The 22838-nt window shown below is 45.3% G+C and overlaps 2 protein-coding genes across 5 annotated transcripts in view; one reads left to right on the top strand and one right to left on the bottom strand.

The window, feature by feature from the left end:
• Positions 1-324: 324 nt before the first annotated feature.
• LOC116354050 (early nodulin-75-like) lies at positions 325-1047 on the bottom strand. Its single transcript, XM_031793050.1, has one exon. It carries the CDS (start codon positions 1045-1047, stop codon positions 325-327), a length of 723 nt encoding a protein of 240 aa, XP_031648910.1.
• An 11057-nt stretch (positions 1048-12104) lies between these two features.
• Positions 12105-22838, top strand: part of LOC116353903 (Fc receptor-like protein 5) — a 48361-nt gene continuing 37627 nt past the window's right edge. For 2 of the 4 annotated variants that reach the window (XM_031791576.1, XM_031791575.1), the window contains exon 1: positions 12121-12210. In XM_031791576.1, coding sequence (XP_031647436.1) covers positions 12177-12210 — 34 coding nt within the window. In that variant the 5' untranslated portion in view covers positions 12121-12176. Of the gene's footprint in view, positions 12211-22838 lie in introns of all 4 variants that reach the window. The other 2 variants (XR_004203270.1, XM_031791577.1) reach the window with 2 other exon arrangements.

Genomic DNA, 22838 nt, shown 5'->3' with positions numbered 1-22838 from the left:
GATTGATTCTATACATCGTTTGACATGTTTCTACAGACTGTAATGGAACTTTATGACTTTTCGTCTGCACCTAGTGATCGCACCTCATGAATGTCTATTTCTGGGCTAAACGTGCAAACAAAAAGGAGGTATTTGGACATAAATGATGGACTTTATCGAACAAATCAAACATTTATTGTGGGAACTGTGATTCCTGGGAGTGCATTCTGATGAAGATCATCAAAGGTAAGTGAATATGTATAATGCTACTTCTGACTTATGTTGACAAGATCCTGCAACCATGGAGATGTAAATACCTGTCTATTTATGGAAAAAGTACACTGATTAACTGATGGTATTTTTTTGGGGGGAGGGGGTCTTGGATGGTTGAGGTGCAGCTGTTGGGGAACTGTGGGGTGATCTTTGAGGGTTGAGGGGCAGCTGTTGGGGAACTGTGGGGGGAACTTTGATGGATGAGGAGCAGCTGTTGGGGAACTGTGGGGTGATCTTTGAGGGTTGAGGAGCAGCTGTTGTGGAACTGTGGGGTGATCTTTGAGGGTTGAGGGGCAGCTGTTGGGGAACTGTGGGGGATCTTTGATGGTTGAGGAGCAGCTGTTGGGGAACTGTGGGGGATCTTGGAGGGTTGAGGGGAAGCTGTTGGGAAATGGGGGGGGGATCTTGGAGGGCTGAGGGACAGCTGTTGGGGAACTGTGGGGGGGATCTTGGAGGGTTGAGGGGCAGCTGTTGTGGAACTGTGGGGGGGATCTTGGATGGCTGGTGGTGGGCCGGTGGCTGATAGGTCGTTGGTTCCGCTTGGGCTGGTGGCTGATAGGTCGTTGGTTCAGCTTGGGCTGGTGGCTGATAGGTCGTTGGTTCAGCTTGGGCTGGTGGCTGATAGGTCATTGGTTCAGCTTGGGCTGGTGGCTGATAGGTCATTGGTTCAGCTTGGGCTGGTGGCTGATAGGTCATTGGTTCAGCTTGGGCTGGTGGCTGATAGGTCATTGGTTCAGCTTGGGCTGGTGGCTGATAGGTCGTTGGTTCCGCTTGGGCTGGTGGCTGATAGGTCATTGGTTCAGCTTGGGCTGGTGGCTGATAGGTCGTTGGTTCAGCTTGGGCTGGTGGCTGATAGGTCGTTGGTTTGGGTCTCCGTTTTGACTTGTTGGGAGATCTGTTGACGTCCTTGGGCAGGGCGTTGACCCTAGTTGCTTCTGTGTCTCTGGATGGGAGTCTGCTAGATGACTAATGTAATGTAAATGTTGAGCGGCAGGTAGATTGTATATTTCAACATTTGATAATAAAAATACATTATATGTCAGGTGAGAAATCAACGCCCCCTGTGGTTGACTGTGGTACTACAGCTACAGAGGACAGGAACAAGGTGGTGAACAACATTGTATTGGTTCCCCTGTGGTTGACTGTGGTACTACAGCTACAGAGGACAGGAACAAGGTGGTGAACAACATTGTATTGGTTCCCCTGTGGTTGACTGTGGTACTACAGCTACAGAGGACAGGAACAAGGTGGTGAACAACATTGTATTGGTTCCCCTGTGGTTGACTGTGGTATTACAGCTACAGAGGACAGGAACAAGGTGGTGAACAACATTGTATTGGTTCCCCTGTGGTTGACTGTGGTACTACAGCTACAGAGGACAGGAACAAGGTGGTGAACAACATTGTATTGGTTCCCCTGTGGTTGACTGTGGTATTACAGCTACAGAGGACAGGAACAAGGTGGTGAACAACATTGTATTGGTTCCCCTGTGGTTGACTGTGGTATTACAGCTACAGAGGACAGGAACAAGGTGGTGAACAACATTGTATTGGTTCCCCTGTGGTTTACTGTGGTACTACAGCTACAGAGGACAGGAACAAGGTAGTGAACAACATTGTATTGGTTCCCCTGTGGTTTACTGTGGTACTACAGCTACAGAGGACAGGAACAAGGTGGTGAACAACATTGTATTGGTTCCCCTGTGGTTTACTGTGGTACTACAGCTACAGAGGACAGGAACAAGGTGGTGAACAACATTGTATTGGTTCCCCTGTGGTTGACTGTGGTACTACAGCTACAGAGGACAGGAACAAGGTGGTGAACAACATTGTATTGGTTCCCCTGTGGTTGACTGTGGTACTACAGCTACAGAGGACAGGAACAAGGTGGTGAACAACATTGTATTGGTTCCCCTGTGGTTGACTGTGGTACTACAGCTACAGAGGACAGGAACAAGGTGGTGAACAACATTGTATTGGTTCCCCTGTGGTTTACTGTGGTACTACAGCTACAGAGGACAGGAACAAGGTGGTGAACAACATTGTATTGGTTCCCCTGTGGTTTACTGTGGTACTACAGCTACAGAGGACAGGAACAAGGTGGTGAACAACATTGTATTGGTTCCCCTGTGGTTGACTGTGGTACTACAGCTACAGAGGACAGGAACAAGGTGGTGAACAACATTGTATTGGTTCCCCTGTGGTTGACTGTGGTACTACAGCTACAGAGGACAGGAACAAGGTGGTGAACAACATTGTATTGGTTCCCCTGTGGTTGACTGTGGTACTACAGCTACAGAGGACAGGAACAAGGTGGTGAACCACATTGTATTGGTTCCCCTGTGGTTGACTGTGGTACTACAGCTACAGAGGACAGGAACAAGGTGGTGAACCACATTGTATTGGTTCCCCTGTGGTTGACTGTGGTACTACAGCTACAGAGGACAGGAACAAGGTGGTGAACAACATTGTATTGGTTCCCCTGTGGTTTACTGTGGTACTACAGCTACAGAGGACAGGAACAAGGTGGTGAACCACATTGTATTGGTTCCCCTGTGGTTGACTGTGGTACTACAGCTACAGAGGACAGGAACAAGGTGGTGAACAACATTGTATTGGTTCCCCTGTGGTTGACTGTGGTACTACAGCTACAGAGGACAGGAACAAGGTGGTGAACCACATTGTATTGGTTCCCCTGTGGTTTACTGTGGTACTACAGCTACAGAGGACAGGAACAAGGTGGTGAACCACATTGTATTGGTTCCCCTGTGGTTTACTGTGGTACTACAGCTACAGAGGACAGGAACAAGGTGGTGTACCACATTGTATTGGTTCCCCTGTGGTTGACTGTGGTACTACAGCTACAGAGGACAGGAACAAGGTGGTGTACCACATTGTATTGGTTCCCCTGTGGTTGACTGTGGTACTACAGCTACAGAGGACAGGAACAAGGTAGTGAACAACATTGTATTGGTTCCCCTGTGGTTGACTGTGGTACTACAGCTACAGAGGACAGGAACAAGGTGGTGAACAACATTGTATTGGTTCCCCTGTGGTTGACTGTGGTACTACAGCTACAGAGGACAGGAACAAGGTGGTGAACCACATTGTATTGGTTCCCCTGTGGTTGACTGTGGTACTACAGCTACAGAGGACAGGAACAAGGTGGTGAACAACATTGTATTGGTTCCCCTGTGGTTTACTGTGGTACTACAGCTACAGAGGACAGGAACAAGGTGGTGAACCACATTGTATTGGTTCCCCTGTGGTTTACTGTGGTACTACAGCTACAGAGGACAGGAACAAGGTGGTGAACAACATTGTATTGGTTCCCCTGTGGTTGACTGTGGTATTACAGCTACAGAGGACAGGAACAAGGTGGTGAACCACATTGTATTGGTTCCCCTGTGGTTTACTGTGGTACTACAGCTACAGAGGACAGGAACAAGGTGGTGAACAACATTGTATTGGTTCCCCTGTGGTTGACTGTGGTACTACAGCTACAGAGGACAGGAACAAGGTGGTGAACAACATTGTATTGGTTCCCCTGTGGTTTACTGTGGTACTACAGCTACAGAGGACAGGAACAAGGTGGTGAACCACATTGTATTGGTTCCCCTGTGGTTTACTGTGGTACTACAGCTACAGAGGACAGGAACAAGGTGGTGAACAACATTGTATTGGTTCCCCTGTGGTTGACTGTGGTATTACAGCTACAGAGGACAGGAACAAGGTGGTGAACCACATTGTATTGGTTCCCCTGTGGTTTACTGTGGTACTACAGCTACAGAGGACAGGAACAAGGTGGTGAACAACATTGTATTGGTTCCCCTGTGGTTGACTGTGGTATTACAGCTACAGAGGACAGGAACAAGGTGGTGAACAACATTGTATTGGTTCCCCTGTGGTTGACTGTGGTATTACAGCTACAGAGGACAGGAACAAGGTGGTGAACCACATTGTATTGGTTCCCCTGTGGTTTACTGTGGTACTACAGCTACAGAGGACAGGAACAAGGTGGTGAACAACATTGTATTGGTTCCCCTGTGGTTGACTGTGGTACTACAGCTACAGAGGACAGGAACAAGGTGGTGAACCACATTGTATTGGTTCCCCTGTGGTTTACTGTGGTACTACAGCTACAGAGGACAGGAACAAGGTGGTGAACAACATTGTATTGGTTCCCCTGTGGTTTACTGTGGTACTACAGCTACAGAGGACAGGAACAAGGTGGTGAACAACATTGTATTGGTTCCCCTGTGGTTTACTGTGGTATTACAGCTACAGAGGACAGGAACAAGGTGGTGAACAACATTGTATTGGTTCTCTGTGGTATTACAGCTACAGAGGACAGGAACAAGGTAGTGTAGTGAACAACATTGTATTGGTTCTCTGTGGTATTACAGCTACAGAGGACAGGAACAAGGTGGTGAACAACATTGTATTGGTTCTCTGTGGTACTACAGCTACAGAGGACAGGAACAAGGTGGTGAACAACATTGTATTGGTTCTCTGTGGTACTACAGCTACAGAGGACAGGAACAAGGTGGTGAACAACATTGTATTGGTTCCTCTCTGGTTCTCTGTGGTATTACAGCTACAGAGGACAGGAACAAGGTGGTGAACAACATTGTATTGGTTCCTCTCTGGTTCTCTGTGGTATTACAGCTACAGAGGACAGGAACAAGGTAGTGTAGTGAACAACATTGTCTTGGTTCCTCTCTGGTTCTCTGTGGTATTACAGCTACAGAGGACAGGAACAAGGTAGTGTAGTGAACAACATTGTATTGGTTCTCTGTGGTATTACAGCTACAGAGGACAGGAACAAGGTAGTGTAGTGAACAACATTGTATTGGTTCTCTGTGGTATTACAGCTACAGAGGACAGGAACAAGGTAGTGTAGTGAACAGCATTGTATTGGTTCTCTGTGGTATTACAGCTACAGAGGACAGGAACAAGGTAGTGTAGTGAACAACATTGTATTGGTTCCTCCTCTGGTTCTCTGTGGTATTACAGCTACAGAGGACAGGAACAAGGTAGTGTAGTGAACAACATTGTATTGGTTCCTCCTCTGGTTCTCTTTGGTATTACAGCTACAGAGGACAGGAACAAGGTAGTGTAGTGAACCACATTGTATTGGTTCTCTGTGGTATTACAGCTACAGAGGACAGGAACAAGGTGGTGTAGTGAACAACATTGTATTGGTTCTCTGTGGTATTACAGCTACAGAGGACAGGAACAAGGTGGTGTAGTGAACAACATTGTATTGGTTCCTCTCTGGTATTACAGCTACAGAGGACAGGAACAAGGTGGTGTAGTGAACAACATTGTATTGGTTCTCTGTGGTATTACAGCTACAGAGGACAGGAACAAGGTGGTGTAGTGAACAACATTGTATTGGTTCTCTGTGGTATTACAGCTACAGAGGACAGGAACAAGGTAGTGTAGTGAACAACATTGTATTGGTTCTCTGTGGTATTACAGCTACAGAGGACAGGAACAAGGTGGTGTAGTGAACAACATTGTATTGGTTCTCTGTGGTACTACAGCTACAGAGGACAGGAACAACGGAGTGTAGTGAACAACATTGTATTGGTTCTCTGTGGTATTACAGCTACAGAGGACAGGAACAAGGTAGTGTAGTGAACAACATTGTATTGGCTCCTCTCTGGTTCTCTGTGGTACTACAGCTACAGAGGACAGGAACAAGGTGGTGTAGTGAACAACATTGTATTGGTTCTCTGTGGTACTACAGCTACAGAGGACAGGAACAAGGTAGTGTAGTGAACAACATTGTATTGGTTCCTCTCTGGTTCTCTGTGGTATTACAGCTACAGAGGACAGGAACAAGGTAGTGTAGTGAACCACATTGTATTGGTTCTCTGTGGTACTACAGCTACAGAGGACAGGAACAAGGTAGTGTAGTGAACAACATTGTATTGGTTCCTCTCTGGTTCTCTGTGGTATTACAGCTACAGAGGACAGGAACAAGGTAGTGTAGTGAACAACATTGTATTGGTTCCTCCTCTGGTTCTCTGTGGTATTACAGCTACAGAGGACAGGAACAAGGTAGTGTAGTGAACAACATTGTATTGGTTCTCTGTGGTATTACAGCTACAGAGGACAGGAACAAGGTAGTGTAGTGAACAACATTGTATTGGTTCTCTGTGGTATTACAGCTACAGAGGACAGGAACAAGGTAGTGTAGTGAACAACATTGTATTGGTTCTCTGTGGTATTACAGCTACAGAGGACAGGAACAAGGTGGTGTAGTGAACCACATTGTATTGGTTCTCTGTGGTACTACAGCTACAGAGGACAGGAACAAGGTAGTGTAGTGAACAACATTGTATTGGTTCCTCTCTGGTTCTCTGTGGTATTACAGCTACAGAGGACAGGAACAAGTTAGTGTAGTGAACAACATTGTATTGGTTCCTCCTCTGGTTCTCTGTGGTATTACAGCTACAGAGGACAGGAACAAGGTAGTGTAGTGAAGAACATTGTATTGGTTCTCTGTGGTATTACAGCTACAGAGGACAGGAACAAGGTGGTGTAGTGAACAACATTGTATTGGTTCTCTGTGGTACTACAGCTACAGAGGACAGGAACAAGGTAGTGTAGTGAACAACATTGTATTGGTTCTCTGTGGTATTACAGCTACAGAGGACAGGAACAAGGTAGTGTAGTGAACAACATTGTATTGGTTCCTCTCTGGTTCTCTGTGGTACTACAGCTACAGAGGACAGGAACAAGGTGGTGTAGTGAACAACATTGTATTGGTTCTCTGTGGTACTACAGCTACAGAGGACAGGAACAAGGTAGTGTAGTGAACAACATTGTATTGGTTCCTCTCTGGTTCTCTGTGGTATTACAGCTACAGAGGACAGGAACAAGGTAGTGTAGTGAACCACATTGTATTGGTTCTCTGTGGTACTACAGCTACAGAGGACAGGAACAAGGTAGTGTAGTGAACAACATTGTATTGGTTCCTCTCTGGTTCTCTGTGGTATTACAGCTACAGAGGACAGGAACAAGGTAGTGTAGTGAACAACATTGTATTGGTTCCTCCTCTGGTTCTCTGTGGTATTACAGCTACAGAGGACAGGAACAAGGTAGTGTAGTGAACAACATTGTATTGGTTCTCTGTGGTATTACAGCTACAGAGGACAGGAACAAGGTAGTGTAGTGAACAACATTGTATTGGTTCTCTGTGGTACTACAGCTACAGAGGACAGGAACAAGGTAGTGTAGTGAACAACATTGTATTGGTTCCTCTCTGGTTCTCTGTGGTATTACAGCTACAGAGGACAGGAACAAGTTAGTGTAGTGAACAACATTGTATTGGTTCCTCCTCTGGTTCTCTGTGGTATTACAGCTACAGAGGACAGGAACAAGGTAGTGTAGTGAAGAACATTGTATTGGTTCTCTGTGGTATTACAGCTACAGAGGACAGGAACAAGGTGGTGTAGTGAACAACATTGTATTGGTTCTCTGTGGTACTACAGCTACAGAGGACAGGAACAAGGTAGTGTAGTGAACAACATTGTATTGGTTCTCTGTGGTATTACAGCTACAGAGGACAGGAACAAGGTAGTGTAGTGAACAACATTGTATTGGTTCCTCTCTGGTTCTCTGTGGTACTACAGCTACAGAGGACAGGAACAAGGTGGTGTAGTGAACAACATTGTATTGGTTCTCTGTGGTACTACAGCTACAGAGGACAGGAACAAGGTAGTGTAGTGAACAACATTGTATTGGTTCCTCTCTGGTTCTCTGTGGTATTACAGCTACAGAGGACAGGAACAAGGTAGTGTAGTGAACCACATTGTATTGGTTCTCTGTGGTACTACAGCTACAGAGGACAGGAACAAGGTAGTGTAGTGAACAACATTGTATTGGTTCCTCTCTGGTTCTCTGTGGTATTACAGCTACAGAGGACAGGAACAAGGTAGTGTAGTGAACAACATTGTATTGGTTCCTCCTCTGGTTCTCTGTGGTATTACAGCTACAGAGGACAGGAACAAGGTAGTGTAGTGAACAACATTGTATTGGTTCTCTGTGGTATTACAGCTACAGAGGACAGGAACAAGGTAGTGTAGTGAACAACATTGTATTGGTTCTCTGTGGTATTACAGCTACAGAGGACAGGAACAAGGTAGTGTAGTGAACAACATTGTATTGGTTCTCTGTGGTATTACAGCTACAGAGGACAGGAACAAGGTAGTGTAGTGAACAACATTGTATTGGTTCTCTGTGGTATTACAGCTACAGAGGACAGGAACAAGGTGGTGTAGTGAACCACATTGTATTGGTTCTCTGTGGTACTACAGCTACAGAGGACAGGAACAAGGTAGTGTAGTGAACAACATTGTATTGGTTCCTCTCTGGTTCTCTGTGGTATTACAGCTACAGAGGACAGGAACAAGTTAGTGTAGTGAACAACATTGTATTGGTTCCTCCTCTGGTTCTCTGTGGTATTACAGCTACAGAGGACAGGAACAAGGTAGTGTAGTGAACAACATTGTATTGGTTCTCTGTGGTATTACAGCTACAGAGGACAGGAACAAGGTGGTGTAGTGAACAACATTGTATTGGTTCTCTGTGGTACTACAGCTACAGAGGACAGGAACAAGGTAGTGTAGTGAACAACATTGTATTGGTTCTCTGTGGTATTACAGCTACAGAGGACAGGAACAAGGTAGTGTAGTGAACAACATTGTATTGGTTCCTCTCTGGTTCTCTGTGGTACTACAGCTACAGAGGACAGGAACAAGGTGGTGTAGTGAACAACATTGTATTGGTTCTCTGTGGTACTACAGCTACAGAGGACAGGAACAAGGTAGTGTAGTGAACAACATTGTATTGGTTCCTCTCTGGTTCTCTGTGGTATTACAGCTACAGAGGACAGGAACAAGGTAGTGTAGTGAACCACATTGTATTGGTTCTCTGTGGTACTACAGCTACAGAGGACAGGAACAAGGTAGTGTAGTGAACAACATTGTATTGGTTCCTCTCTGGTTCTCTGTGGTATTACAGCTACAGAGGACAGGAACAAGGTAGTGTAGTGAACAACATTGTATTGGTTCCTCCTCTGGTTCTCTGTGGTATTACAGCTACAGAGGACAGGAACAAGGTAGTGTAGTGAACAACATTGTATTGGTTCTCTGTGGTATTACAGCTACAGAGGACAGGAACAAGGTAGTGTAGTGAACAACATTGTATTGGTTCTCTGTGGTATTACAGCTACAGAGGACAGGAACAAGGTAGTGTAGTGAACAACATTGTATTGGTTCTCTGTGGTATTACAGCTACAGAGGACAGGAACAAGGTGGTGTAGTGAACCACATTGTATTGGTTCTCTGTGGTATTACAGCTACAGAGGACAGGAACAAGGTAGTGTAGTGAACAACATTGTATTGGTTCCTCTCTGGTTCTCTGTGGTACTACAGCTACAGAGGACAGGAACAAGGTGGTGAACAACATTGTATTGGTTCCTCTCTGGTTCTCTGTGGTACTACAGCTACAGAGGACAGGAACAAGGTAGTGTAGTGAACAACATTGTATTGGTTCTCTGTGGTATTACAGCTACAGAGGACAGGAACAAGGTAGTGTAGTGAACAACATTGTATTGGTTCCTCTCTGGTTCTCTGTGGTACTACAGCTACAGAGGACAGGAACAAGGTAGTGTAGTGAACAACATTGTATTGGTTCTCTGTGGTATTACAGCTACAGAGGACAGGAACATGGTGGTGTAGTGAACCACATTGTATTGGTTCTCTGTGGTATTACAGCTACAGAGGACAGGAACAAGGTAGTGTAGTGAACCACATTGTATTGGTTCTCTGTGGTACTACAGCTACAGAGGACAGGAACAAGGTAGTGTAGTGAACAACATTGTATTGGTTCCTCTCTGGTTCTCTGTGGTATTACAGCTACAGAGGACAGGAACAAGGTAGTGTAGTGAACAACATTGTATTGGTTCCTCTCTGGTTCTTTGTGGTACTACAGCTTCAGAGGACAGGAACAAGGTAGTGTAGTGAACAACATTGTATTGGTTCTCTGTGGTATTACAGCTACAGAGGACAGGAACAAGGTAGTGTAGTGAACAACATTGTATTGGTTCTCTGTGGTATTACAGCTACAGAGGACAGGAACAAGGTAGTGTAGTGAACAACATTGTATTGGTTCTCTGTGGTATTACAGCTACAGAGGACAGGAACAAGGTAGTGTAGTGAACAACATTGTATTGGTTCCTCTCTGGTTCTCTGTGGTACTACAGCTACAGAGGACAGGAACAAGGTAGTGTAGTGAACAACATTGTATTGGTTCCTCTCTGGTTCTCTGTGGTACTACAGCTACAGAGGACAGGAACAAGGTAGTGTAGTGAACAACATTGTATTGGTTCCTCTCTGGTTCTCTGTGGTACTACAGCTACAGAGGACAGGAACAAGGTAGTGTAGTGAACAGCATTGTATTGGTTCCTCTCTGGTTCTCTGTGGTATTACAGCTACAGAGGACAGGAACAAGGTAGTGTAGTGAACAACATTGTATTGGTTCCTCTCTGGTTCTCTGTGGTATTACAGCTACAGAGGACAGGAACAAGGTAGTGTAGTGAACAACATTGTATTGGCTCCTCTTGGTTCTCTGTGGTATTACAGCTACAGAGGACAGGAACAAGGTGGTGTAGTGAACAACATTGTATTGGTTCTCTGTGGTATTACAGCTACAGAGGACAGGAACAAGGTAGTGTAGTGAACAACATTGTATTGGTTCCTCTCTGGTTCTCTGTGGTACTACAGCTACAGAGGACAGGAACAAGGTAGTGTAGTGAACAACATTGTATTGGTTCCTCTCTGGTTCTCTGTGGTATTACAGCTACAGAGGACAGGAACAAGGTAGTGTAGTGAACAACATTGTATTGGTTCCTCTCTGGTTCTCTGTGGTACTACAGCTACAGAGGACAGGAACAAGGTAGTGTAGTGAACAACATTGTATTGGTTCCTCTGGTTCTCCATGGTATTACAGCTACTAGTAAGATGTCAACTAGGCAAAGCTGCATAAACTGAACAGAAGAGGGAGCCGTTTAGCAGAGTTGTGTCTAATGAAGAAAAGCACCATGGTCCAACCCTTAGCCTCTACTCCCTAGACCCTAGCCCCTACTCCCTAGCCCCTACTCCCTAGACCCTACTCTCTGGACCCTACTCCCTACTCTCTGGACCCTACTCCCTAGACCCTACTCCCTAGACCCTACTCCCTGGACCCTACTCCCTAGACCCTACTCCCTAGACCCTACTCCCTAGAACCTACTCTCTGGACCCTACTCCCTAGACCCTACTCCCTAGACCCTACTCCCTGGACCCTACTCCCTGGACCCTACTCCCTGGACCCTACTCCCTAGACCCTACTACCTAGACCCTACTCCCTGGACCCTGGACCCTACTCCCTAGACCCTACTCCCTGGACCCTACTCCCTAGACCCTACTCCCTAGACCCTACTCCCTGGACCCTACTCCCGAGACCCTACTCTCGAGCCTTTAGCTCCTCCTCCCTATAGTAGTGACTGACAGTAGGGGTTAGAGGTCAATCCTCTCAGATCTACAGTAGTGTCTGACAGTAGGGGTTAGAGGTCAGTCCTCTCAGATCTACAGTAGTGTCTGACAGTAGGGGTTAGAGGTCAGTCCTCTCAGAATAACACAGTTGAGCACATGGGAATGGTTGGCATTAACGGATATGATCCTAGTCCAGGGGTGGGAGAAGTGGCAATGAAGAAATATACAGTGGTAGAGGAAGTATAGACAAGATAATCTACTCTCTCTTCCTCTGTTTCACAACGTCAGCAGGGCCGTGTGTGTGTGGTCAGAACAGGAAAGAGGCATACTGTCTATAAGTCTAAAACTGGAGTTCAGTCTCACTCAGCATCAAAACATGAGAGAACTGACACCACTCTGCTGGCAGCTCTGTAAGTACTCTCTCAATTCAATTCAATTCAAGAGCTTTATTGGCATGGGAAACATGTGTTAACATTGCCAAAGCAAGTGAGGTAGATAATATATAAAGTGAGTATATAAAGTGAAATAAACAATAAAGATTAACAGTAAACATTACACATACAGAAGTTTCAAAACAATAAAGACATTACAAATGTCATATTATATATATACAGTGTTTTAACAATGTACAAATGGTAAAGGACACAAGATAAAATAAATAAGTGTAAATATGGGTTGTATTTACAATGGTGTGTGTTCTTCACTGGTTGCCCTTTTCTCGTGGCAACAGGTCACAAATCTTGCTGCTGTGATGGCACACTGTGGACTTTCACCCAGTAGATATGGGAGTTTATCAAAATTGGATTTGTTTTCGAATTCTTTGTGGATCTGTGTAATCTGAGGGAAATATGTATCTCTAATATGGTCATACATTGGGCAGGAGGTTAGGAAGTGCAGCTCAGTTTCCACCTCATTTTGTGGGCAGTGAGCACATAGCCTGTCTTCTCTTGAGAGCCATGTCTGCCTACGGCGGCCTTTCTCAATAGCAAGGCTATGCTCACTGAGTCTGTACATAGTCAAAGCTTTCCTTAATTTTGGGTCAGTCACAGTGGTCAGGTATTCTGCCGCTGTGTACTCTCTGTGTAGGGCCAAATAGCATTGTAGTTTGCTCTGTTTTTTTGTTAATTCTTTCCAATGTGTCAAGTAATTATCTTTTTGTTTTCTCATGATTTGGTTGGGTCTAATTGTGCTGCTGTCCTGGGGCTCTGTAGGGTGTGTTTGTGTTTGTGAACCAGCTTGCTTAGGGGACTCTTCTCCAGGTTCATCTCTCTGTAGGTGATGGCTTTGTTGTGGAAGGTTTGGGAATCGCTTCCTTTTAAGTGGTTATAGAATTTAACGGCTCTTTTCTGGATTTTGATAATTAGTGGGTATCGGCCTAATTCTGCTCTGCATGCATTATTTGGTGTTCTACGTTGTACACGGGGGATATTTTTGCAGAATTCTGCGTGCAGAGTCTTAATTTGGTGTTTGTCCCATTTTGTGAAGTCTTGGTTGGTGAGCGGACCCCAGATCTCATAACCATAAAGGGCAATGGGCTCTATGACTGATTCAAGTATCTTTAGCCAAATCCTAATTGGTAAGTTGAAATTTATGTTCTTTTTGATGGCATAGAATGCCCTTCTTGCCTTGTCTCTCAGATCGTTCACAGCTTTGTGGAAGTTACCTGTGGCGCTGATGTTTAGGCCAAGGTATGTATATATTTTTGTGTGCTCTAGGGCAACAGTGTCTAGATGGAAATTGTATTTGTGGTCCTGGTGACTGGACCTTTTTTGGAACACCATTATTTTCGTCTTACTGAGATCTACTGTCAGGGCCCAGGTCTGACAGAATCTGTGCAGAAGATCTAGGTGCTGCTGTAGGCCCTCCTTGGTTGGTGACAGAAGCACCAGATCATCAAAAACAGCAGACATTTGACTTCAGATTCTAGCAGGGTGAGGCCAGGTGCTGCAGACTTTTCTAGTGCCCGCGCCAATTCATGATATATATGTTGAAGAGGGTGGGGCTTAAACTGCATCCCTGTCTCACCCCACGACCCTGTTTGAAGAAATGTGTGTTTTTTTTTGCCAATTTTAACCGCACACTTGTTGTTTGTGTACATGGATTTTATAATGTTGTATGTTTTACCCCCAACACCACTCAGTTCCATCAGTTCCATCAGTTTGTATAGCAGACCCTCATGCCAAATTGTTTTGGTTTGTTTGTTTGTCAATTAGGGTGTGCAGGGTGAATACATGGTCTGTTGTACGGTAATTTGGTAAAAAGCCAATTTGACATTTGCTCAGTACATTGTTTTCATTGAGGAAATGTACGAGTCTGCTGTTAATGATAATGCAGAGGATTTTCCCAAGGTTACTGTTGACGCACATTCCACGGTAGTTATTGGGGTCAAGTTTGTTTCCACTTTTGTGGATTGGGCTGATCAGTCCTTGGTTCCAAATATTGGGGAAGATGCCAGAGCTAAGGATGATGTTAAAGAGTTTTAGTATAGCCAATTGGAATTTGTTGTCTGTATATTTGATCATTTCATTGAGGATACCATCAACACCACAGGCCTTTTTGGGTTGGAGGGTTTTTATTTTGTCCTGTAACTCATTCAATGTAATTGGATAATCCAGTGGGTTCTGGTCGTCTGTAATAGTTGATTCTGAGATCTGTGTTTGATCATGTATATGTTTTTGCTGTTTATTCTTTGTTATAGAGATAAAGATATTGGAGAAGTGGTTTATCCAGACATCTCCATTTTGGATAGATAATTCTTTGTGTTGTTGTTTGTTTAGTGTTTTCCAATTTTCCCAGAAGTGGTTAGAGTCTATGGATTCTTCAATTACATTGAGCTGATTTCTGACATGCTGTTCCTTCTTTTTCCGTAGTGTATTTCTGTATTGTTTTAGTGATTCACCATAGTGAAGGCGTAGACTCAGGTTTTCCGGGTCTCTATGTTTTTGATTGTACAGGTTTCTCAATTTCTTTCTTAGATTTTTGCATTCTTCATCAAACCATTTGTCGTTATTGTTAATTTTCTTCGGTTTTCTATTTGAGATTTTTAGATTTGATAGGGAAGCTGAGAGGTCAAATATACTGTTAAGATTTTCTACTGTCAAGTATACATCTTCACTCTTACAGTGGAACGTTTTACCCAGGAAATTGTCTAAAAGGGATTGAATTTGTTGTTGCCTAATTGTTTTTTGGTAGGTTTCCAAACTGCATTCCTTCCATCTATAGCATTTCTTAATGTTACTCAGTTCCTTTGGCTTTGATGCCTCATGATTGAGTATTGCTCTGTTTAAGTAGACTGTGATTTTGCTGTGGTCTGATAGGGGTGTCAGTGGGCTGACTGTGAACGCTCTGAGAGACTCTGGGTTGAGGTAAGTGATAAAGTAGTCTACAGTACTACTGCCAAGAGATGAGCTATAGGTGTACCTACCATAGGAGTCCCCTTGAAGCCTACCATTGACTATGTACATACCCAGAGTGCGACAGAGCTGCAGGAGTTGTGACCCATTTTTGTTGGTTGTGTTGTCATAGTTGTGCCTAGGGGGGCATATGTGGGAGGGAATGCTGTCACCTCCAGGCAGGTGTTTGTCCCCCTGTGTGCTGAGGGTGTCAGGTTCTTGTCCGGTTCTGGCATTTAGGTCGCCACAGACTAGTACATGTCCCTGGGCCTGGAAATGATTGATTTCCCCCTCCAGGATGGAGAAGCTGTCTTCATTAAAGTATGGGGATTCTAGTGGGGGGATATAGGTAGCACCCAGGAGGACATTTTTCTCTGTTAGGATAATTTCCCTTTGAATTTCTAGCCAAATGTAGAATGTTCCTGTTTTGATTAATTTAATGGCGTGAGTTAGGTCTACTCAATATCAAATTAGCATACCCCCTGAGTCCCTTCCCTGTTTCACATCTGGTAGTTTGGTGGATGGGACTACCAGCTCTCTGTAACCTAGAGGGCAACCAGTGGGTCCGTCTCCTCTATACCAGGTTTCTTGCAGGATGACAATGTCTGTATTACCGATTTCTTTGGTGAAGTCTGGGTTTCTGCTCTTTAGGCCAAAAGCAGATGACCTCAGGCCTTGGATATTCCAGGATGATATAGTGAAGGCTTTTTGTTCCATAGAGTGTCCAATGTTGTTGGTCGTGGTTTGTCCTCAGGCCAGTAAGTGTGAGCAGAGCCTGCTGAGCATCCGGTACATGCCATTGGCTTGGGCGAGTGTGAGAGTGGGGGTTGGGACTGTTTGCCCGCTCACTACCTGGGCGTATGTGTGGCTTCCATGTTGAGGCCCTCTTTGCGGGGGTGGGGTGCATGGGGTGGGCAGGAGTGGCATAGGTCTGATCTGAGGGGGCCTAAATGGGGTGTGGGCATGGGTGACGTGGGGGGGTGTTGATTGGTTGGGGTGGGGGTGTGGATGTGTCTGGGGGTGCTGTGGTCTGGATGTAATTCCTCTTGGCGTGGGTCCTCTATGTGTAGGTCCAGGGGGGGGTCCTGCAGATCTGGGAGGGTGTCTCGCTTGTCTGGGTGGGGTGTCTATTGATCTGTTGCTCCTGTGTGAAGTGTTGGGGATACGTTTGAGAGCGATGTCCTTTAGAGTTCGGGCAAAGGTGGGCACTGCTGCCTTGTAGAGGTGGACCTGGTCATAGAGGCTGTTCAAGTCCAGGGTGGAGAGGTGGGCCAGGAAAACATTTGGTTTTGAGGCACAGTCACAAGAAATACTCGCGTTTACCCGCTGTATTGTGGCAGGGTGGAAGTCTTTTCGTGGTAGCAGGGTGGAGATAACCACTTGTGCGTTGGGGAAAGTAGAAGAAGCCTTTTCAATCACTCCCTTCAGTGCTGTGGCCACCCTTTCCTGCTGTGCTCTCAGGTCGTTTGTGCCTGTGTGTATTATTATGTGGCTAGGTGAGCCTAGTTGGTCCTCAGACAGAAGGTCGAGGGCGCGCTGGGTGTTTGGACACCAGAGTTTAGACACACTGTGTTTGGGAAAAAGTTTTTTTTCTTCTATATATTTCCCATTTGAGTCCATAAGTAGTACAATCTGTGTCTTGTGTTTGTCCTCAGTGGGTGTGGGGGGGTTGTCAGAAGGGCTATCAGGGTGGCTGACAGGGGGGGTGCTCAGAGGGGTGAGAGCCTCTGGGCTTGGGGTTCTTCATTTGTCTGTTCTGCTGCGATGTCGACTCTATGGTCAGGGTCTGGTGTGGACTGTTCTGCTGTGGTGTCGGGACTTTTGTCGGGTGCTGAGGTGGGCTGTTCTGCTGGCTTCTCTGTGGGGGTGGCCACCTCTCTAGTGGGTTGTTCTCTGTCACACGCCGTCCCCCTCAACCTCTCCTCCGTCCCTCTCACCCTCTCCTCCATCCCCCTCAACCTCTACTCCAACAGTCTGATCCTCTCCTCTTGTGCTCTGTTCTTCTCTTGATCCTGCTCTTTCTCCTGTTGAAGTTGTCTCACCACTGTCCAGAGTGCAGATAAGTCTCTCTCCAACTCCAGCATTCCGGGTCTGGTTAAGGGGGTGTTGTTGTGCTTGACTGTTGTCTGGATCTGTGCTGACTGAAGTGTAATCACCTGCTGTTCCAGCTCCACCTGCCTTACCTCCAGCTGGGTGAATTTGTCCTTCATTTCAATGAGGGGGTGGTAATCTGTGCTGGGAGGTTGACTCTCCGTTGGGGGTTGCTCGTCTGTGGGGTTACATAATGAAGAGGTCTGGTCTGACCCGCTCGGGGTGGGGGTATCTTTATCAAGGGAGAGCTTCTCCTGCTGGGCTAATTCTTTGATTAGGTGAAAGTCCAGCTGAAACCGTTTGGGGTTACCCTGTACCATTACTGTTCCGGACTTATAGATATTTATATTACCTGACTCGAGAGTCCTCATTATCAAGTATTCTGAGTTTCCACCCCTCGTTAACTGCTCTCTTAACAAAGGGGTAGTGTGCTAATATAGCACTGTGCCAGGGGATGGTTTGTGTGGAAGATAAGGTTGCTGATGTTCCCATTTTTGTAATAGTCAGCAAAAAGTGTCTCTTGATTTTCCATAAGGAGCTTCATTTTGTAATCTTTTCTTGCCTTATCATTCTTTACATACACAGGGTACTGTTTTTTAATTACCTCTGAACAGTGGGAGGCAGCTTCTAAGGCCTCTCCATTTGGTTGGGGTAGACTGTGTGACTCTCCTGCCATTGTTGTGCTAATGGGCTTTGACACCTCTCACTTGACACGTCAGTGCTAGTTGAAGCTGTATCAAGCTTGGTAGAATTATGTGTCACGTTTCTTCAAAATTGAACCCAGAAGCAGACCAGGACAAGGAGAGTAGGAAAGAAGATGAGTATTTATTTACAAGTGAATGTGAATGGGTAGATATATCCAGGTGGCGTAGCGGGCAGCGGTGGTGAGTTGATGGGAGTAAATAGGTGGATCCAATGGGGAAGCGGAATCCTCCGACGACCAGACGGGAATGGGGTAAATGATCCGGGTGAGTAATGTTCATGGCTAACGATCCGGCAGGGAATGGTTGTCAGGTCCGGGCTTATGAAGAGGAGAGATGATGATCAGGACCAGGTGTGCAGATAGCTGATGGGATACAGGTGCGGGTAATCAGAACTCCCAACTGGCTACATTGCCCGGCAACCAGACAGGGTGCGTTCCAGGACGCCGGAAAAAAACACTCCAGGACAGAACACTGGCAAAAAACAGACTCAGGAAACGGGATTCGTGACAGTACCCCCCCCCCTCCGACGAACGCCACCGGGCGGACTACCCGGAGCGCCAGGGTGGAGGCGGTAAAAGTCACGAAGCAGGTCATCGTCAAGGATCTGACGCCGAGGAATCCAACTCCTCTCCTCAGGACCATATCCTTCCCAATCCACTAAATACTGGAACCCTCGACCCCGCCGTCTGAAGTCCATGATGCGGCGCACCATGTAGACAGGACCACCTCCGATCATCCGAGGAGGAGGAGGACGAGGAGGAGGGGGCAACAGAGGACTGAGGAGAACCGGCTTGAGGCAGGAGACATGAAAGGTGGGATGTACTCTTAGTGTAGCAGGCAACTTGAGTCGGACCACAACAGGATTAATGATCTTCTCCACTACAAACGGACCAATGAACTTCGGTGACAGTTTCCTCGACTCAGTCCGTAGAGGAAGATCCCGTGTAGCCAACCAAACCTTATCTCCAATGGTATAAGCGGGGGCAGGAATACATCTTCGAGAAGATGAGGATATCATCCAGGTAAACGAACACAACCAAACCTTATCTCCAATGGTATAAGCGGGGGCAGGAATACGGCGACGATTCGCCTGGATCTGATACCGGTCAGAAACCTTAAGGAGGGCCTTCCTGGCCCGATGCCAGGTGCGGTGGCAACGACGAATGTGGGTCTGGACAGAAGGAACCGAGAGATCCCGCTCCTGAGAAGGAAACAAGGGAGGTTGGTAACCGTACAGGCACTGGAAGGGAGACATCCCAGTGGCAGATGAAGAGAGAGTATTATGAGCATACTCGACCCAGGGTAATTGAGAGGACCAAGAGGTGGGATCAGAGGAAACAAGACAGCGCAGCGTGGACTCCATCTTCTGGTTGGCTCTCTCCGCCTGACCATTAGATTGGGGGTGAAATCCAGATGTGAGACTGACTGTAGCTCCAATGGCCAAACAGAAGGACTTCCAGACAGCAGAGGTAAACTGAGGACCACGGTCAGAAACAATGTCACAGGGCAACCCGTGGACCCTGAACACCTCCCTAACCAGGATCTCGGACGTCTCAGTGGCAGAAGGCAGCTTGGAGAGGGGAACAAAGTGTGCAAACTTGCTGAATCTATCCACAATGGTCAGAATAACCGTGTTACCAACAGAAGAGGGCAACCCCGTGACAAAATCCAGGGCCAGATGCGACCAAGGTCACCGGGGAATAGGTAAGGGGTGAAGAAGCCCAGAGCTGGCCCGATTGGTACTCTTATTCTGCGCACAAACAGGACAAGCGGCAACAAACCTCCGGGTATCTTCTCCCATGGCAGGCCACCAAAATCGTCTGCGCAGTAACGCCATAGTCCGAGCAACACCAGGGTGACAAGCTATCTTGCTGGCGTGGGACCACTGAAGGACAGCAGAACGAACCGAATCAGGCACGAACAACCGGCCGGGTGGCCGTTATCGGGCCCGGGCTGTGTCCGAAGAGCCGCCATCACCTCCTCCTCAATCCTCCATGTAAGGGAAGACCCCCCTGAAGTGGACAAAAATGAATGGCAACACATTGGCACCGGACAAACCATACACACATTGGACAATACCACCCAATTGGACGCCAATTCGTGCAAAGTTGATGGCAAATGTCATATGGCTATTGCCAGTTGTAACACTTCAAAAATCCAACAGGGGGTGAGTGCGCTCCACCGTGGTTTTTCATATTGGAAATGGACATCAAGTCAACATCCAAAAACAAAATTTTGAAAAAATGATTTTTTTGTCAAAAATTATCACCCCTTAAAAAAGTGCTTTCTGGACCGTTTTTCGAAATTCTTTCGATTTTTTTGTCAATTACACATGTGTAAGAACTGTATGAATATACTTTTGTCCAATTTTATTAGCATATATATATATTTTTTTACATGCGCATAAGAAATATGTTTTGTCCATTTACAATGTGATTTCATAGGAAGTCAAAAGTCAAAAGTCAAAAATGTCAAAATGTTGTAAAAAACTTCACACACCCTTAAAAAAGTGTTTTCTGGACCGTTTTTTCAAAATTCTTTCCATTTTTGTGTCAATTACACATGTATAAGAACTGTATCAACATACTTTTGTCCAATTTTATTAGCCAAATTCACAATGTGATTTCATATGAAGTCAAAAGTCGAAAATTTGAACTTTTTAAAAAACTTATCACCCTCGTAAAAAAGTTCTTTCTGGACCGTTTTTCGAAATTGTTTCGATTTTATGTCAATTCATCATGTGTTTTTTTGGGGCCAAATACCATAAGAAATTTGACATGCTCAAAAATCCTGCAGAAATGCAAAATTGACTGGCCAGATGAACTCGGGATGGCCTGGCAGTGATAGTTGCTCCTTTCCATCGCTCATTGTGTTGACTTCATCATGTCCATTTTGTGATGTTTTTTCACTGTTTAATCATATTGCAAGTGTACGGGCATTTGCAATATGGTTCAATGGGCATTTACCATATGAAATTTGACATGCTCAAAAATCCTGCAGAAATGCAAAATTGACTGGCCAGATGAACTCGGGATGGCCTGGCAGTGATAGTTGCTCCTTTCCATCGCTCATTGTGTTGACTTCATCATGTCCATTTTGTGATGTTTTTTCACTGTTGAATCATATTGCAAGTGTACGGGCATTTGCAATATGGTTCAATGGGCATTTACCATATGAAATTTGACATGCTCAAAAATCCTGCAGAAATGCAAAATTGACTGGCCAGATGAACTCGGGATGGCCTGGCAGTGATAGTTGCTCCGTTCCATCGCTCATTGTGTTGACTTCATCATGTCCATTTTGTGATGTTTTTTCACTGTTTAATCATATTGCAAGTGTACGGGCATTTGCAATATGGTTCAATGGGCATTTACCATATGAAATTTGACATGCTCAAAAATCCTGCAGAAATGCAAAATTGACTGGCCAGATGAACTCGGGATGGCCTGGCAGTGATAGTTGCTCCGTTCCATCGCTCATTGTGTTGACTTCATCATGTCCATTTTGTGATGTTTTTTCACTGTTTAATCATATTGCAAGTGTACGGGCATTTGCAATATGGTTCAATGGGCATTTACCATATGAAATTTGACATGCTCAAAAATCCTGCAGAAATGCAAAATTGACTGGCCAGATGAACTCGGGATGGCCTGGCAGTGATAGTTGCTCCTTTCCATCGCTCATTGTGTTGACTTCATCATGTCCATTTTGTGATGTTTTTTCACTGTTTAATCATATTGCAAGTGTACGGGCATTTGCAATATGGTTCAATGGGCATTTACCATATGAAATTTGACATGCTCAAAAATCCTGCAGAAATGCAAAATTGACTGGCCAGATGAACTCGGGATGGCCTGGCAGTGATAGTTGCTCCTTTCCATCGCTCATTGTGTTGACTTCATCATGTCCATTTTGTGATGTTTTTTCACTGTTGAATCATATTGCAAGTGTACGTGCATTGTTGTGCAACTGGTAACCCAAAAATAAAAATATGGTGATTTCATTATGTCCATTTGTTTATGTTTTCTTACTTTTGCAAAGTCACTGGGCATTTGCAATATGGTTCAATGGGCAGGTACCATCACGAATTTGTCATGCTATAAAAATCCTCAAGGAATGTGAAATTGACTGGCCTGATGAACACAGGATGGCCTGGCAGTGATAGTTGCTCCTTTCCATCGCTCGTTGTGTTGACTTCATCATGTCCATTTTGTGAGGTTTTTTCACTGTTGAATCATATTGCAAGTGTACGTGCATTGTTGTGCAACTGGTAACCCAAAAATAAAAATATGGTGATTTCATTATGTCCATTTGTTTATGTTTTCTTACTTTTGCAAAGTCACTGGCATTTGCAATATGGTTCAATGGGCAGGTACCATCACGAATTTGTCATGCTATAAAAATCCTCAGGGAATGTGAAATTGACTGGCCTGATGAACACAGGATGGCCTGGCAGTGATAGTTGCTCCTTTCCATCGCTCGTTGTGTTGACTTCATCATGTCCATTTTGTGAGGTTTTTTCACTGTTGAATCATATTGCAAGTGTACGTGCATTGTTGTGCAACTGGTAACCCAAAAATAAAAATATGGTGATTTCATTATGTCCATTTGTTTATGTTTTCTTACTTTTGCAAAGTCACTGGCATTTGCAATATGGTTCAATGGGCAGGTACCATCACGAATTTGTCATGCTATAAAAATCCTCAGGGAATGTGAAATTGACTGGCCTGATGAACTTGGGATGGCTGGGCAGTGATTCTGGTTAATCTCAGTCGCTCGTTAGGGTTGATTTCAGAATGTCACTTTGGTGATGGTACCTCACTGTTTAAACATATTGCAAATGGACAAGAG

The sequence above is a fragment of the Oncorhynchus kisutch genome, linkage group LG16, assembly GCF_002021735.2.
Source record: "Oncorhynchus kisutch isolate 150728-3 linkage group LG16, Okis_V2, whole genome shotgun sequence".
NCBI lineage: Eukaryota > Metazoa > Chordata > Actinopteri > Salmoniformes > Salmonidae > Oncorhynchus > Oncorhynchus kisutch.
Note: the sequence above shows the minus strand (reverse complement) of the source record. Positions and strands in the feature narration are given on the sequence as shown.

What these genes read in the sequence shown, in the direction of transcription:
- LOC116354050 (XM_031793050.1), bottom strand. Translation starts at nt 1,047, where the DNA reads ATGACCTATCAGCCACCAGCCCAAGCGGAACCAACGACCTATCAGCCA.